Below are 18446 nucleotides of genomic sequence, written 5' to 3' on the forward strand. Positions count from 1 at the left end.
GTTTTATGGTTATGGTTTTATCAATTTATATTTATGCCTTTATGGGATATTGAAGCATTTTGATTTTTATGCTTTTAGATTTAATGTGGAAGAAGATCGACCTTCTACCAAGAAAGGTAGAACCTTATTGTCTTTCTTTTCAAAAAGTAACAAATCTCAGGATTCTCCAATTCCTACGGTGCCCATTCTTCCAATTTCATGCCCTGAAGTTGAACGGCCTTCATTTTCCAATCTTAATTTTGAACCATCTGATTTCATTGAACGGGACCCTGGAAAAAGAAAGCAAATATGTAAACATCCATTTAATGAGCGTGATCAGATTAGGCGGGCTTATCTAAATGTTGGACTTTATCAAACAAAACTTTTGGAGTATCAGAGCAAAGAATGTGGAAAGCAGAAACATTGATTTCAAGAACGTTGGTATAATTAGTTTCATTGGTTGGAATATTCGCCTTCAACACATAAGGCATATTGTTTTTACTGCTTCCTTTTTCTCAATAATAGTACTCTACCTAATATTTTATCATTGGTTACTGTTGGATTTGATAGTTGGAAGAGGGTTAACCAAGGAAGTAAATGTGCATTTCTTATTCATGTTGGTACAACATCATCATCATTTCATAATGGCTGTAAGAGAAGAGCTGAAGATTTAATGAAACCAACTCAACATATTGACAAGGTAATGCATTCTGTATCAAATGAGGAAAAATAGAAAAATCGTTTGCGCCTAAAGACCTCTATTATGAGTGTCAAGTGGTTAGCTCTTCAAGGTTGTTCCTTTAGAGGCCATGACGAATCTCCATCTTCACTGAATCGTGGGAATTTTATTGAATTGGTGGATGCATTTGCAAATATGCATTTTGAAGTAGGAAAAGTTGTGTTGAGTAATGCTCCCAAAAATGCTACATACACGTCTCCAGACATTCAAAAAGAAATTTTGAGCATTATGGCCAATAGAGTACGACAAGGAATTCGTACAGAAATTGGGGATGCAAAGTTTAGTATTCTTGTTGATGAAGCACGAGATGAATCTTCATGAGAACAAATGGCTATTATCCTGAGGTTTGTGAACAGTAGTGGAATTTTGACAAAACGTTTTTTTGCAATTAAAAGTGTTAGTGACACTACCTCATTAAATCTTAAGAATTAGATTTCTGATGTTCTTGTTCGTTTCAACCTTCAAGTGCAAAACATGAGAGGCCAATGATACGATGGTGCTAATAATATGCGTGGTTCTTGGAATGGACTACAGGCATTATTTCTTAAAGATTGTCCATATGCATATTATGTTCATTGTTTTGCCCATCGTTTACAACTCACATTGGTTTCTGCAGCTAAGGATGTCTCAGATATTAATTCATTTTTTTCTCATTTAGACAATGTTATTAATATGATTACATCATCTCCTAAGCGCATCAATGAGTTGAAAAGTGCCCAAATAAAAGAAATTGAGCATTCGTTAGAAATTGGAGAACGAGAGTCCGGAAGTGGTGCTAATCAGATTGGTAATTTGCAACGAGCCGAAAATACTCGTTGGTCTTCTCATTACAGCTCTGTAAAGAGTTTGATTGATATGTATGCTACAACTTGCAAGGTGTTTGAGTATCTTAGTGATCATTCTCCAAGTACAAGATCTCGGTCCGAAGTTGGTGGTGTATACAAAACCATAACAACATTTGAATTTGGATTTATCTTGCATTTAATGCGTAGAATATTAGCAATTGCGGATGTTCTTTGTCAGTCCCTTCAAAAGAAAACTCAAGACATTTTAACTATTATGAGATTTGTCCGTACTACAAAAACTATCCTTCAAGCATTGAGAGAAGATGGCTAGAAAGAATTTTTTGAAGAGGTGAAATGTTTTTGCTCAAAAAATGATATACATGTACCTGACTTTGATGGTTCGTATATGGTTGATCGTTCTCGTGGTCATGAGTATCCTACCATTGAACATCATTACCACTTTGATATTTTCAATGCAGCCATTGGATTTCAGATGATGGAGTTAGATACAAGATTTAATGAGACATCAATAGAGCTCATTTCTCTCAATACAGCTTTGGATCCAAAAAATTCTTTTGAATCATTTAAGATGGATAATATTTGCAAGTTTGGGGAGAAGTTTTATCTTGAAGATTTTAAACAGCAAGATATTTATTGTTTGAAAGTTGAGTTGCAACACTATCAGAATGATGTGATTTCTGAACCTCGATTTCAAGTACTTACACTTTCTGATTTATGTCGGGAATTGGTTGCAAGTAGAAGGTCGGAGAGTTACGTCATTTTGACTAAATTGATTTGTTTAGTATTGACACTATCTGTTTCAACGGCGACTGTGGAGCGAGCTTTTTCAGCAATGAAACATGTGAAGACGGAAATTCGTAATAAAATGGATGATGATTTTCTTGCTGATTGTTTAACACTAAACATTGAACGAGAATTTAGTATGAATTTAGATCTAAATTCTATTATAGATGAATTTTATGCTGTAAAACATCGCCGAGTATAACTTCAATAGGTAACTTATATAATAAATTTTTCTTATTATATATAAATTTTATTCGTACATTAAATTTTTTAAATTTTTGGCCCATCGTAATTCCTGGCACCACCCCTGCATGAGATAGTGTTCAAATTCCATCACATTTCAAGAGAAACGGGTTTTCGAATGGCCCTCACAATGGCTCCATTCCTTGTCTAACGGTGTGTGTCACGCACCCCATATGAATCACCAATGTGGCCTTTGGCTGGGAAGAAATTCCAAAGCCAATGGGAACATATATTTCCAAGATAGCATACGACTAACATTGTACCATACAATTTTTTGTTGATGAAAGCATGAAGCTTAGGCCATGGATAGCCACTGGTCGTTTTCTCCTGAGGAAGTGGGCATGCCATCGTGACGAGTGTATTTTACTCACGACTTTAACTCAATTTTAACTTGACTGTAAGCTAGATTTTGCGAGTATTGAACGGTTTTAATATATTTGTTAATGTTGTTTTATAGGATTGTTGAAAGAGACGAAAAAGTTCATCAAATAAAGTTATTGGCATGGATCGAAAAAAAATTGTAGATAAAAGGACAAAAGATGCAAAGTAAAATGAATGGACAAGCGGCTCACCGGCCCGAAATAGTGGCGCCAAGGCGTCATGAAAGGAAGATAGTTAGAGTTGAGAGACCATGGAAAACCAGAGAGGGGGCACATTTTTGGCTCATTTGAAATTCATGAAAAAAACCCTATTCTCTAGACCATACAAGAATGCACCTATAAATATAATTTTCTCACACTTTTGGGGGATTTCACAGATTGAGAAGCAAAAAACACACTTTGAGATTTAAGAGAAGTAATTCAAGGGAGGAAAACAACAAACAATTCAACGTTTGGAGTATTAATTGGAAGATGAAGAAGATCTTGATGCAAGATTGATATTTTTTCTTCTACATCTTTACTACAAATTCAATAATGCACTCAATGACTATTTATTATTTTTTCTCTTTCATTATGAGTAGTTAAATATCTTGTTAGGGCGAATAATGTAATCCAATTGGGACCCTTTATGTCTTTTAATTAAAATTCATGTTCTTTATTTTTTTCCATGTGTTTATTTTACTATGAGCTTAATACATTAAATTACTTGATCACTAATTCGATGATTTCGTGAATCCTTTACGAATCGAGAGGTGAGTTTAGGATTTAAACCATATAGTAAAATCCAGTAAATTGGTATAACGTATAGAGATACTTATACTAATTATTGCGTTCATAATTGAATTCCTACAACAAAGAACTCGTTTAACTATGCTTGATTCGCATAGAAATATGGAATTGAATTAGTTAAATAGACTCAATGAGAATTTGGATAAATTGAATACAATAGGAGAATTCTATCAAACACTACTTTAGATTTTATGAATCTTGATTTAAGATGTAAAGGTGATCAATAGGTGAAATTATTCTTCCATAATATTTGTTCATTATTTAATTTCTAAACCAATTTTGTTTGCATCCAACTATTTTCACGTATTTAGATTAGAAATCAAACCATACTATTCTCGTAGGATCGACAATTCGGACTGATAGGTCCATTATATTACTTGTTCTGACACGACCCGTCCCGAATCATCCTAGTAGACCCGACATGTGTCGTGCACCGATGGTAGATACCAGTTACGTGTCGGACTCACCATCAATGCAACTTTGACCTGTTTTGATTGTAGTATACTTTGTAAAAATTTTGGCGGAGTTCCCCCTGAATTATGGACTAAAACCACCTGAAATATATAATCCAATATCCCAAACAGATACATATAGTTTAAAATAGGATACACTGGCTCACAGAATATCAACTATTCAAATACAACACTGACAATTCGACTTTTGTAACAATTTATAAATCACGGTACCCAAAATGCATAATATATACAAAACATAGCAGGCCCAAAACATGGAACTAATTTCTGACCAAAAGAGGTATCTACCCCAAAATATGAACTATTAAACTGATAAGATGAGTCATACAATGCTTGACAATCTATGGCTCAACCCGATATATCAACTGGTCCAGTAGTGCTCAACTCAACTACTATCTGATAAGAGAAATTGTGATAAAAATGTGAGCTTATAACTCAGTGAGTGGATATTTCGTAAGTAAATATATTTTTTTTAGATATGCCAACTTTTTGAAAACTAGTATATAATAAAAATGTTCTTTTATTATACTATAAGCTAAAACATTTATTCTTTAAATTGAAATGACTAAATTCTGTAATCTGAAAACTAATGAACTGCAAGTTAGTGAAAATCACACCAAAAAGATACCCGGAATAACCTTACTCATGTATCGGTTAGTACTGATATACATGGCAGAGTTATTCGATTCTGTAATTCTGTCATACGTGCGCAGAGCTGAGATTCTGTAATTCTGATCATATACTATGGAAACACATTCACAATAGTGCAGAACGGGTAAAATCACCATAAGTAGTCATACACTGTAGAAACACATTCACACCAGTGCAGACTAGGATAAAATCACCTGGGTACTTTCTGGTGGTTTTTAGAAATAACTTTAAATATTCTAAAACACATAATATCGATAAAACATGCTAATGAAATGATTTAACTGAACTGGATCAAGCTTTAAACACGATTATTTATAAATCAACTTTATTCTGAAAATCATGCTACCAAATCAACTGTATGAAATAATAAATTTTTTGATTTAATATAAATTGAATAAATACTTATTGCTGAAAAATTAATTTTCATCCACTCACACAATACGAGTTACAGACTAAGCCGGTCGGTAGGCTTTTCCAATTTCTTCGTTATCGCCTGAAATACGTTACAAAATAACTAATTTAATCGCTATTAAAATAAAGAAACCTTTTATCTTTAATGATATAATAATTAAACTAAGCCCCCGTTTGGCCCTTATTAATTTTCATTTCATTACATTTCTTTTTTCTCTATCTTATTTTCAACCACACAATCTTCCATAAAATAATATTACACTTAAATCGAAAATTTTTCCTTCTTTTTCAACCACTCATTTTTCAAAAAAAAAAAAACATTATTCCAACCATTAATTTTTCTACAAAATGGAGGCCAAACAGGGGCTAAATTCCTCGAGACTTGCGAAATTTTCCTAAATTTCCTTTAATCAATCGGAGCTAATTTCCACTTTCTAATTCCTTCACAATTATATACCACATCCAAAGTTAACTTCATTCCAATCATAACAATATTTATCCCTTTCATTCTAGTGAAAAACTAGCAACCATACTACAACCAAATTTATATATTTATTGCTCCCCAAAATCATTCTTCTAAATGAATGATTCCATTAATGTAATCATTTCCACAAATAATCCATACTTAATCATCAAATTTAAAAACTAGAGTTTGCCCAAAAAAAATGAAATCTCCTTACCTTAGTGTAGATGGAATTTAAAGAATCAATAACTTGAGCTCCAAGTAGTATTCATCTCAAAATCTGAAAATTTAACTAGAAATTAAACCCTAGCAATTTAACATAAAATTTCTCTACTTCTTTAAGAGAATAAAGAGAAGGGAAAATGAAAATCAACATTTAACTACCTCATTTCTTCTTCTTATTCTTCTCCTTTCCTCCATTTCTTCTTCTTTTTCTCCTTTTCTTCCCTCTTTTCTTTCCCTTTTTCTCTCCTTTTCCTTTCTGCCGATTTTTCTTCTTCTCTGGTATTCTTTTTTTTTTCTGGTAGGTGTTTGTGTGTATTTTTAAGAGAAAAATGATGGTCAAAGGTTGAATAATAATGGGTTAATTATATGAATGGTCACTGAACTTCGCCCTATGTTACTACTTAGTCACTGAACTTAAAAACATAACTCAATGGTCATTAAATTTCACCAAGTGTTACTACTTCATAACCGAACTTTAAAATGTATTTCAATGGTCATTGAACTTTGCACTGTATTACCATTCATCACTCAAACGGAAAAATTCGTTAAGTCCAACAAACGACGTCAACTTGAGTGACGGATGAGTAATATGGTACAAAGCTCAGTGACCATTAAGATATATTTTAAAGTTCGGTTATGAAGTAGTAACACTTAACGAAGTTCAGTGACCATTGAGTTATGTTTTTAAGTTCATTGACTAAGTAGTAACATAATTGAAAAATCAAATCGACCTCAGTTACATTGGCACTATTCGAACATTTTTGTACTTTTATTTAATTTTTCTTTGTCAATTTCTTTTAGTGTTCCAACTGTTTCTCTTTCAATCTATTTATGCAGAGTTTGAGATACGGTGAACTAATACCAGTTGATCTAAAAATCAAACGTACTTTTCTATCGTAATGGATGAATATTAGCAACAATTCTATTTTTATTTAATTTATAGATTTCTGACTTTTTGTTTCCTTTTTTCCCTTCATTTTCTTTGATTTCTTCTTTCATAGAGATCGATTTGAGAAGTTTAACCCTTGTTTGATCCCCATTTTGAGGGATAAAATGAATTTTTGAATAGTATATTGATCGAAAATGTGTAGTTAAAAAAAAAAAAAAATTTGAATTTGCATGAAATATTATTTTATTGAATAATGTGTGGTTGAATGATGTCAAATCACTATTTAAGAATGTATTTTTTTTGAAAGAATAGGACTCAAACAGGGGCTTAATAATTTAATTTAATTTAAAAATATATCTTAATGGTCGTTGAACTTTGCCCTATGTTACTACTTAGTCACCGAACATAAAACGCAACTCAATGGTCACTGAATTTCGTCAAGTGTTACTATTTCATAATCTAACTTTAAAATGTATCTCAATGGTCACCGAATTTTGTACCGTGTTACCCATCCATCACTCAAGTTGACACCGTTTGTTGGACTTAACGGATTTTTTCATTCGAGTGACAAATGGGTAATACGGTGCAAAGTTCGGTGATCATTGAGATATATTTTAAAGTTTGATTATGAAGTAGTAACATAGGGCAAAGTTCAGTGACCATTCATATAATTAACCCGAATAATAATGCCACTTATTCAAAAAGTGCAAGGAAAGTCCCTCAACTCTATTTTTATATCACATTAAATCCTAAACTTCCAAAAATATACAAGTAAATTTCAAACTTTAATTTGTATCCAATTTAACTCTCATATATTGCCAATTGCAAAATAAACGTCTATAAAATATTTAATTTCATTTTAATCCTTAATTGACTTTGACTTTGAAAATTCAACTCTTGACTTTTGACTAAATAATATGGTTGTAACAATGTTAAATATCGTACACTTGCGATAGTAAAAACGCAACACACTATCAATGGTTTGGTCATACATAACACCCCGAGAGAGTTTTAATTTTGGATCAGGTCTTGTTGGGCAGGTACCGTTTGGAACACCTTTCTTAAAAAGAAAGAGACAACAAGACATGTCTCCTCTTTTTCTCAGACTCCGACTCCGGTGTCCTCAGAGTGCGAGGGCCAAGACCTGCATTTAACATGGATCAGGATTAGGAAAAGAATCTCTAGATATATACACACACCTTACTGTTATTCGGATTATTGATCTTCTGTTTGAGCTTTTATTCCTGCTCTCCACTTTGAAGTCAACCTACAATCTCAAAGATGATTAGATGAAGATGATTTTCCACTGCTATATGTCTGAATTCGTTAAAAAGATGCTTGATTGTTGTGTCACAGTTAGCAGGAAATTGATACGAGAGCTTTTTCTTTAAAAAAATAGCACAAGCACGACTGCCTCTGTGGCTCCACTGCTACTTGATGGATGATTAAAAAAAATGTTTTCTTTTTCAAGAGTGTAGTAGTTTATAGGTTTATTTATAACTTCTTCCAATTTGATAATAGAGGTTCAAGTTGAGCTTTCTTCGTATAGACTGTGATAATAGCTTCTTGATACGAGTTTTGTTGTTGCTAATTGACATCATAAAAGGGGATTATATAGTTAGAGAGTTTTCTGACAAAATTTTGCTGTAAATTTCCTTTTAATTTGAAATGGTTGTGGAATAATACCCTTCTATCTGCCTGGTGGCGTTCCGCGTTCCGACTACTCCGTTAAGTGTGTGTGACCTGAAAAACGAAGGCGGGTTGTGGTAGAGCACCCCTGGGGGGGCCGACGGCCTCGCATAGTGGTAGAGCGCCCCCTGAGGGTTGTGGTCGAGCGCCACTAGGGGTTGATAGCCGTGCATGGTGGTCGAGCACCACTTGGGGATAGTGGTAGAGCACCCCTTAAGGATCGATGGCCTTACATCGAAGTATAGTGATCCATCTTATTTGTCGTCGACGGTGGCTTCCTCTATCAACCTATATCATTAACCCCCTATCCCTTGTCGATATTTTCGGCGAGGGGTAGTAATTTTCTTTATCTGGTTGGTTTGAGAAAATTTCTTAATTTTTTTTTTATATTATCCTCTTACTCTTCTACCTTGTGATCTTAACGGATTCTAACTTACATGTGCAGGGGCAAAGCTTGATCTTGAAGGGATCATGGATTCCATGCCCGACCACGGGTAAGGGGATGAGGAGGATCCATCACCTATCCCTTCAAAGAGAAGAGGGTGGCCTACCAAGGAGGGAAGCCTCGGGCGATCAATGAGAACTCCCAGCCTTCAGACGAGCCTCGTGAGGTGGCTCCAGCTCCTAGGCCGGGTGCTTCTAGCCGTGCACGGTGTGAGCGCGAGGATTCACTTCCTAACTTTGGGTTTTCTTCCACCCGAGGCTATCATGAGATGGGGGTGCTCAAGTCTTTGGTGACGCTCGCTCGTTCTAGAGCAATTGCATGGCGTAGTGCAGACGACATTGAAAGGGTTGCGACTGTTTATCTCCAGAAGGTGCGTTTCCAATTCACATTTTCTTTTATGTTGGGACTTTCCTTTTAAGCTTGGTTTTAACGCTTGACTTTCGGGACTCACTGAATCGAATCACCGCCTAGTCTTGGATTTGAAGACTCTTACTGAAGAAAAGAAAAAGGAAACTCATCACTACAAGAAAAAAATATCCTCATTGAGGAAATCTCTTAGATGTCGGATGCTCGAGCGCACGAGTAGGAGACGGAGAACGACAACTTGCGTTCTATTTTGGCTCATGCTTCGGAGGAGGCGATCGAGAAGTATAAGGCCTCAGCTGAGTATGCCAGAGATCTCGAGGTATCTGTGGAGCAGTATAAGACGTCGTCTGATTATGCTAAGGCCTTGAATTCCTATGAGGGAAAGGTGATGGCAGCGTCTATCAAACTTTCCAAGGAGTGGATTATGGCCGAGCATCCTTCTATAGACCCTCTGGTCTAGATAGGTTTCTTGTGCAGCGCAAAGGGACGGAGAGTGGAGCACAGTCATCCAGGTCACTTGGACGTTCATCACGAGGTGGTAGTGGGGATGTCTCCCCTTCGAGCTGAAGCATTTCTTAGTTGTTGTTTTCTTTGCTAGCTTTTCTTTTTTTGTGTTTACTTTTGTTTGGTCTCATTATCTCCTACTTGTCCAGGGTGTGGGCAAGAATTTCTCATATGTATAAACACATTTTCCGTTCGCTATTATTAGTGTTGAGTGCATTGCTCCTTAACTTGCCGTCTCTCGTGTCGTCCTTCTTCATTTTCTGTTCACTGTGTGACGGGGCGGGGGAGTGGCTGTCAGAGTTTAGTGGTCGATGGCCCTAGCCAATTTTAGCCTTGTGTTATCCCGTGCCTAGCCGCGTTGGCTATGTCGACCGTCGGGAGAGGGGTCCAGCGGTTAAGGGCCTTAGCCAATTTTTGGCTTGTTAAGGCTCTCCGCCTAGCCGCGTCGGCTATGTTGATTGTCGGGAGAGGGGTCTAGCGGTTAAGGGCCTTAGCCAATTTTTGGCTTGTTAAGGCTCTCCGCCTAGTCGCGTAGGCTATGTCGACCGTCTGGAGAGGAGTCTAGCGATTAAGGGCCTTAGCCAATTTTTGGCTTGTTAAGGCTCTCCGCCTAGTCGCGTAGGCTATGTCGACCATCTAGAGAGGGGTCTAGCGGTTAAGGGTCTTAGCCAATTTTTGGCTTGTTAAGACTCTCCGCCTAGCCGCGTAGGCTATGTCGATCGTCAGGAGAGAGGTTTAGCAGCTAAGGGCCTTAGCCAATTTTTGGCTTGTTAAGGCTCTCCGCCTAGTCGCGTAGGCTATGTCGAACACTCTGCAGACAGGCCACTTGGTCAACGGCCTTAATACTTTTTATCACCATATCGTCGACGTAGGCTTCTATGACATTTCCAATCAACTCCTAGAAGACCCTATTCACCATCCTCTGGTAAGTTGCCCCTGCATTCTTCAGGCCGAAAGGCATGGAAGTGTAACAGTAGATTCCAAAATATGTAATGAACGACTTCTTCTCCTGGTCGCACTCTGCCATAGAGATTTGATGATATCCCGAGAAAGCGTCTAGGAAGCTGAGCCTCTCGTGACCCGATGTGGCGTCGACGAGGTGGTCTATTCGTGGGAGCAGGTATGAGTCCTTAGGGCATGCCTTATTTAATCCGGTATAATCTATGCACATGCGCCACTTCCCATTTGACTTTTTTACCAGCACAATGTTGGCTAACCATTTGGGATACCATACCTCTCGGATGAAACCTGCTTGCAGTAGCTTTTCCACTTCCGTCCTTGCTATTTCTTGCCTTTCGGGGGTGAGGTTCCTTTTCTTCTGCTTTACTGGTTTGGCTCCGGATAGGACTCCGAGGCGATGCTGAGCGAGTGCTGGACTGACCTCGGTGATATCACTTGGGCTCCATGCAAAGACGTCTAGGTTGTCTGTCAGGCACCTCACCAGCTTCTCTTTTTCGTCAGAGTCCAACTCAGCCCCGATGCTGACCTCCTGGCCCTCCATTATGGAAATCTTTTCGATCATGTTAAGTGGCTCAATCCGCCCTCTCGGAGGTTCAACTTCTAACATCATGACTGATGGGGCTCTTCTAACTGATATACTGTCGACATAACATTTCCTGGATGCTTGCTGATCTCCCTGCACACGCCCGACTTCCCTGTTGGTTAGGAATTTCAAGACTTGGTGATAGGTCGAGGGGATGGCCCCAGCTGCGTTGAGTAACGGCCGACCGTAGATTGCATTATAGGCCATGGGGGTCTTAACGACCAAAAAGCTTGCCACAAGTACCACAGTGGTCGGATATGTGCCCAGCGTGACCGGGAGCTCCACAGTACCTTCTGAAATCATAGTGGCTCCTCCATAGCCTTGCAAGGGGGTGTTCACGATTTTTATCTTATCAGGTGGGACCTTTAGGCCGAAAAAAGCGTCCCAGGTGAGTACATTTGCGGCACTTCCCCCTTCGACCAATACTCTTTTGACGTCAAAATCAGTTATGTCGCCTACTATTACTAGGGCATCATCATGGGGGTGCGCCACACCTACCAAGTCTTCCTCGCCAAAAGTGATGCTTTAGTTGAACCTTGCCTTCTTTTGGATGGAACAGATCTTGAGAGAGCGCGCGTAGCTTTTCCTTGTCGAGTTTGAATCTCCCCCTCCTACTAACCCTCCTGTAATCATGTTTATCACTCCGGCTCTAGGTGGGGGACGATCCTCCATCTTTTCCTTCCCTCAGTTATCCTTCACATACTTGCCTAGGAGACCCCACCTTAGGAGGTGCTCGATCTCCTCCTTCAGTTGCAGGCACTCTTCAGTATCATGCCCGTGATCCTTGTGGAAATGATAATATCTGCCCTGGTTTCTTTTGCCCGCTGGTGTTACCATGGATCTCGGCTATTCTAGCTCTTTTATGTCTCGTATTTCCATCAATAGTTTGGCACGGGGGGTGTTCAAAGGGGTGAACGCCCTGGACTCCTCTCGTTTGTGCCTGGCTGGCCGGTCTTAGGCGGCCTCTTTCACCATCTGCTCATTCCTTGGCCTAGTTTTGTTGGCAGGCTTAGCTCGTCCCCCGCCTTGCGCTTGTGACTTTCTACTTCCCATCCCTCTTTGAGGTTCTTTGTGACTTTCTCCGCCTCCTCAGCATCAACATACTTGTCTCCCTTTTTCAATAGGTCGTGCATTGATTCTGGGGGATTCTTAGAAAGTAACATCTTGAAAGCCCGGTTCCAAGTTCCATTCATCAACGCAGTCACCACCGTCGACATTTGAAGGTCCTCTATTCCAAGGGTCGCACGACTAAATATGGCCAGATATTCCTGCAGAGACTCATCTTTCTCTTGGACCACCTGCATCAGTCCAATGGCTGTCCTCCTCGTTCTCTTGCTACTCAGGAAGTAGGCTACAAAGCTCCTGGAAAGTTCATCAAATGTTCGGATAGACCAGTGGACAAGTGTTGCCACCCAGTCTCTGGCTTCCCTCCTGAGAGTTGGGGAAAAAGACCAGCACATTACCGCATAGGGTGCTGCATAGAGTCTCATCAAATCAACGAAGGTCCGCAGATGGTCAAGTGGATCTGTGACCCTGTAGTAAGCCTCTATCATAGGCTGCTTAAAGCCTTTAGGTAAAGGGACCGCCATGATCTCGGGCACGAATGGGTCCTCTTCTAGGACCATCTGCCTGCGCTTGTCCCTTCTTTTAGAAATCGCGTCATCAATTTTCTTTGTCATGATCTCTTCCATTCTCCGCTCCAGATCTACCAGGGGTGGGACGGACTGCAAGACCGTCATCCCTGGAGCCCCCGAGCCTGCGGTCACCTGTTGGATGGCAGGCGGTGTTTCTATGTGCGCCTCCTGGGGTGGAGGCGGGGCCTCTGCCGAATGCAATGAGAGGGCGGCTCTCTGCGTTTGATTCTGCAAGAAGGTCATCATGGCTGCTAACTGGGTCTCTAGGGCGCTGAACTGGCTTTGCGTCAAATACTGCGGCGATGGAGGCGGATCAGGGCCTTTGGCGACCGATTCTGATTCTGCCTCCATCATTGCTGCTCTTAGGCGTGTGTCACTTCGTGTTCGTCTTCTCGACATGACCTTTGTGTTTAGTGGAAGAAATTCCCACAGACGGCGCCAATGAAATGGTTGTGGAAAAATACCCTTCTATCTGCCAGGTGGCGTTCGGCATTCCGACTACTACGTCAAGTGTGTGTGACCTGAAAAACGAAGGCGGGGCTTCCTCCCCCGTTTTACCTCCGACGTGAGAATTAATTTTTAGACTTGGTAAAAATGCAATTAGAATTCAGATGACTAAAAAGAGAGAGAGAGAGAGAGAGAGAGAGAGAGAGAGAGAGAGAGAGCCCTTTACCTGTGTCACATCTGGGGGTATTTATAGATATTGGGAACTAGATAACCGCTCGGCGGTTGTGGTGCCACGTGTCCCACGTTGGCATTCTCACTACCCCACGTTCTGAGTGAGGGGGTCTTTAACTTCCCGCCTGGAGGTTGTTCCCGTATTAACCGTCATGGAACATAGTCAATTCACTAGAGGTTTTATGGCTAAGTGTTTGGATAGGCAATTTCATGCCTGTTGAAGATTTCGCGTAGAGGTAGAGCAACCTCTAGGGGTAGTGGTAGAGCGCCCTTGGGAGGGGGTCGACGACCTCGCGTAGTGGTAGAGCACCCTCTGGGGGTTATGGTAGAGCGCCCCTGGGGGGGTCGACGGCCTCGCGTAGTGGCAGAGCACCCCCTAGGGGTAGCGATAGAGCACCGCTGGGGGGTCGACGGCCTCGCGTAGTGGTAGAGCGCCCCCTAAGGGTTGTGGTAGAACGCCCCTAGGGGTTGATGGCCGTGCATGGTGGTCGAGCACCACTTGGGGATAGTGGTAGAGTACCCCTTAAAGGTCGATGGCTTTGCATCGAAGTGCAGTGATCCATCTTGTTTGTCGTCGACGGTGACTTCCTCTATCAACCTATATCATAATTGATGCACTAAACCTCGTTGCTCCATAATCACCGATTGTTTAATTTTGTTATTAAAGATTGAGTATTAACTTGGTCATTTTAAAAGGTTCGAGATTATTCTCAAGTCTCCAAAATTGAAATAAAAAATTAAATTAAAATACATTCAAATGCAGTTTAACAAAAATAAGTCGATTGGAATGACAAGAAAGAAAATACAATGAGAATATTATCGCGTATAAACCGGGGTTAGTCCGTAGTTACAACGTGTCATAACATTTAATAACGTAATAAAAATTAAAACTTAATAAATAAGTAAACATGTTTAGCGCGTAGTTTAATATAAAAAACAAACATTAAATAATAGGTTGGTTTTGAAGCAATCCTTTAAAACCCAGCTTGATTCATAGTTAATTATATCGTTATCAATCAAATTTTGGATTTACTCTGTTAATGAACATATTAAAGCGGTATTTGGATCAAGTTATGCCAGATATTGTCCAAGAAAAACTTAATGTACTGCCACCAGCAGCCGCCGCTAGTGACAGCGGAGGTGGGGAGGAGGCCAGTGTCGTGCTTTTCAACAAGTACGAGCTAGGGCAGCTCCTGGGATATGGGGCCTTCGCGAAGGTCTACCATGCACGGGATGTGCGCACGGGCCAGAGCGTGGCTATCAAAGTAGTGGACAAGGAGTGGATACTCAAGGAAAACCTCAAGGAGAACGTCATAAGGGAGATCTCTATTATGCGCTGGCTGCACCACCCCCATATCGTACACCTCCACGAGGTTTTGGCGACCAAGACACGGATATACTACGTGATGGAGTATGCCAAGGAGGGCGCATTATTCAAAAAAATCGTGAAAGGTGGATTCAGCGAGGACGTCAGCCGTAAATACTTCCAGCAATTGATATCTGCAGTAGATCATTGCCACTCTCGCGGCGTTTTCCACCGCGATTTGAAACTGGAAAACCTGTTGTTGGACGAGAATTTGGAACTCAAGGTTACGGATTTTGGGCTCAGTGCATTGACGAATCAGATCCGACCCGATGGCCAACTACACACCTCTTGCGGAACTCCCGCCTACATGGCGCCGGAGATTCTCGCAAAAAGGGGATACGATGGGGCCAAAGTTGATATATGGTCATGCGGGGTTGTACTGTATGTGCTAAGTACGGGTTATTTACCTTTCAGGGACCCGAATTTGGTGGTGATGTACATGAAAATCTACAAAGGGCAATTCCGGTGTCCCAAATGGAACTCAGCTGATTTAAACCGGTTACTGGTCCGGATGCTGGATCCGAACCCAACTACTAGGATTACAGTTAACGAAATCCGCCAGGATCCATGGTTCAGAAACGGCTACAAGAAAACCAAATACCCGGTTGATGAAGGGTTTGGCTTCAAGAAATCTGGTGGTGACATGCAGGACAGTTCATTCTTGAATGCCTTCGATATAATATCGTATTCCTCAGGTTTTGATCTGTCCGGTCTTTTCAGTAACAATGGTATTCATATCACTAGTGAAATGTTCATATCAGCGGAGTCTCCAAGGAAAATAATTGAGAAAATTGAGGAGGTGGCTAAAGAAGGAGGCATGAGGGTGATGAAGAAGGAAAAGGGGATTAGACTGCTGGGGAATTTCGTGGTGATGGTGGAGATTAACCAGTTAACTGAAGAACTGGTGATGGTGGAGGTGAAAAGACGTGGACTTGGTCGTGATATCTGGAAAGAGAAATTCAAGCCACAGCTGAGGGCTTTGATTTACCAGTCGGAGAGGCAAGATCGCCGGTAACTAAAATTGGTTGGTCCATTTTCCTTGAATCAACCATTGATAAAATGGAAAATTATTGGGTTTTTTTTTCCTTATTATTGTTTTCGAATATCCACAGAATGGTAAATGTGTGAGAATAATTTGTTTCTTTAAATAGAAACTCTATTTATTACGTTGATTTTTGTTTTAAGTGGCAGAGAAGTTCCACGATACTTTTGACATGTTGAACTTGATAGGATTAGACATGATTAAGAACGATACACTTAATAAAATTTGTTACTTGTTTGATTAAGTTTTGATTTTTGACGCATCAAATGCTCTAAAGCTAGATATAATCTAGAAACCGAGAGTGGCAATAAAATTTGTCAATTGATAATCAAGTTTTAATTTTTGGCACCTTGAACTCTTATATGGCTGGACATGATAAAGAATGATAGATATACAATAAAATTTGTCAAATTTTGAATTTTCGAAGACAAATTACATTTTATTCTAAAGAGCGAGATTTCAAGTTCCAGTGTTCCTGTTCCTGCACCTGAATTCGATGCACACGAAATTGTATTGTCAAAGGAAGGAAATAAAATGCTCAAGCTTTGGTCACCTGTACCCGTATCGGTAATGACTCCTGAGGTACGAAAACGACCTGCACATCGAACTTCTTATAAGCTGGACATGATAAAGAAAGAGAGATTTGATTATAAACATTCGTATAACTTCTGTTTTTGAAGAATTTTGCTGCGAAAGGAAGACATCAGATGGCATCAAGGTCCCCCGGTAATAAAATATTTATGGATCCAACTATGCTCGATAGAAATAGCCATCACAATCTGAAGTTCTTGTGGATTCAAGGATGAAGCTTAGGCCACCAGATAGGGCCGATCATTTTCTCCTGGTGGAAATGGGCATCTTACTGTGAATGGTTTAGTCATCCAACCCAAGGGACAAGTTGAATTTGTTGGATAATTTAATACTTTAAATTACCGGATCTTTCATGTTAAATCATCGAGAAATATAATAATTAAAGCGGAAGCATACCTGAATCTGACATGGTTAATGCAATATGGATTTCGCGGTATGATCTTCCAAATCTACACGCAGTCTCCTTTCCTCTCTGTGATGGGATGCAGTAGAGAATGAATAATTCGTTTCGTTGCGTGTGATCTGGGGACCATAACCTATTTATATGAGGATGCCCTTTGACCTAATTCGGCTCATCATAGAATTAGGACTTGGGCCCGGTCTCTACACATATGTAAATCCATACTTTAATTGGATACATTAAAGCCCAAAACCGAAACCTTATTAGATCACTTTAATCGGGCTCAACCGAATTCGATAGCCTATAATTTAACACACAATTATTTACACATACAAGCCCATCTTTAATTAAAAATCCTTACAATCTCCCACTTGGGCTATATGTGTCACCTTATAATTGTGCATTAAACATAACCTTATGGGTACTCAGAATTTTGCTATCATTACCGAATATATCCCCAAACAATCCCGTCTATCAATCATATCAACATAGGATCAAAGCGGCTTTCGCTACTTTCACGTAGCTAAACCTATCAATGGTCACGTATATCAATATAATATAATGACATGGATCAAGCATGGATGTGTAGCATGGAAATTACATGTAATGTGATCTGTAACATGCCTATTTCCAACTGGTCCACCTTAATACCTTAGTGAGATCATTTTAAACAAGTTCAGAGATAATTAACCAAATAACTTTATAACTGAAAATAACTTTAACTTTAAACTGTATCCAAAATAACAGTACATGTGTCCAATATGAAAAGCAAAAATACAAACTCCCACTGAAACTAGATATCCTCAAGAGACATTACACCCATATGAGCAGTGTGCTCATGAAAGACCTTGGGTATCAATCCCTTAGTAAGCGGATCCGCAACCATGGAGTTTGTCCCAATATGCTCTATTGACACCTGTCCACTCTGAACTCTTTCTTTAACAGCAAGGAACTTGATCTCTATGTGTTTTGACTTTGTCGAGCTCCTGTTGTTATTAGAATACAGCACTGCTGATTTATTGTCACAAAATATCTTAAGTGGTCTTTCTATATTGTCCACAATGCGCAGCCCAGTGACAAAATTGCGCAGCCATATTCCATGATTTGATGCCTCATAGCACGCTATAAACTCCGCTGCCATAGTGGAAGTAGCTATGAGTGTCTGCTTAGCACTCTTCCATGAAATAGCACCTCCAGCAAGCAGGTAAATATAGCCTGAAGTGGATCTCCTACTATCTTGGCATCCCGCGAAATCGGAAACAGAATAATCGATGATCTCCAACTGATCCGATCTCCTGTATGTGAGCATGTAGTCTTTTGTTCTCTGTAAATACCGCATGACCCGTTTGGCTGCTTT

At 39.7% G+C, this 18446-nt stretch overlaps 1 protein-coding gene across 1 annotated transcript; it reads left to right on the top strand.

Moving 5' to 3' along the window:
- The first annotated feature begins 13702 nt into the window (after positions 1-13702).
- On the top strand, positions 13703-16222 carry LOC111395886 (CBL-interacting serine/threonine-protein kinase 14-like). Its single transcript, XM_023022089.1, has one exon. The coding sequence runs from the start codon at positions 14731-14733 to the stop codon at positions 16069-16071; it is 1341 nt and encodes a 446-aa protein (XP_022877857.1). The 5' UTR covers positions 13703-14730; the 3' UTR covers positions 16072-16222.
- The last annotated feature ends 2224 nt before the right edge of the window (positions 16223-18446 follow it).

This window comes from Olea europaea, chromosome 6 (genome assembly GCF_002742605.1).
Source record: "Olea europaea var. sylvestris chromosome 6, O_europaea_v1, whole genome shotgun sequence".
Lineage (NCBI taxonomy): Eukaryota > Viridiplantae > Streptophyta > Magnoliopsida > Lamiales > Oleaceae > Olea > Olea europaea.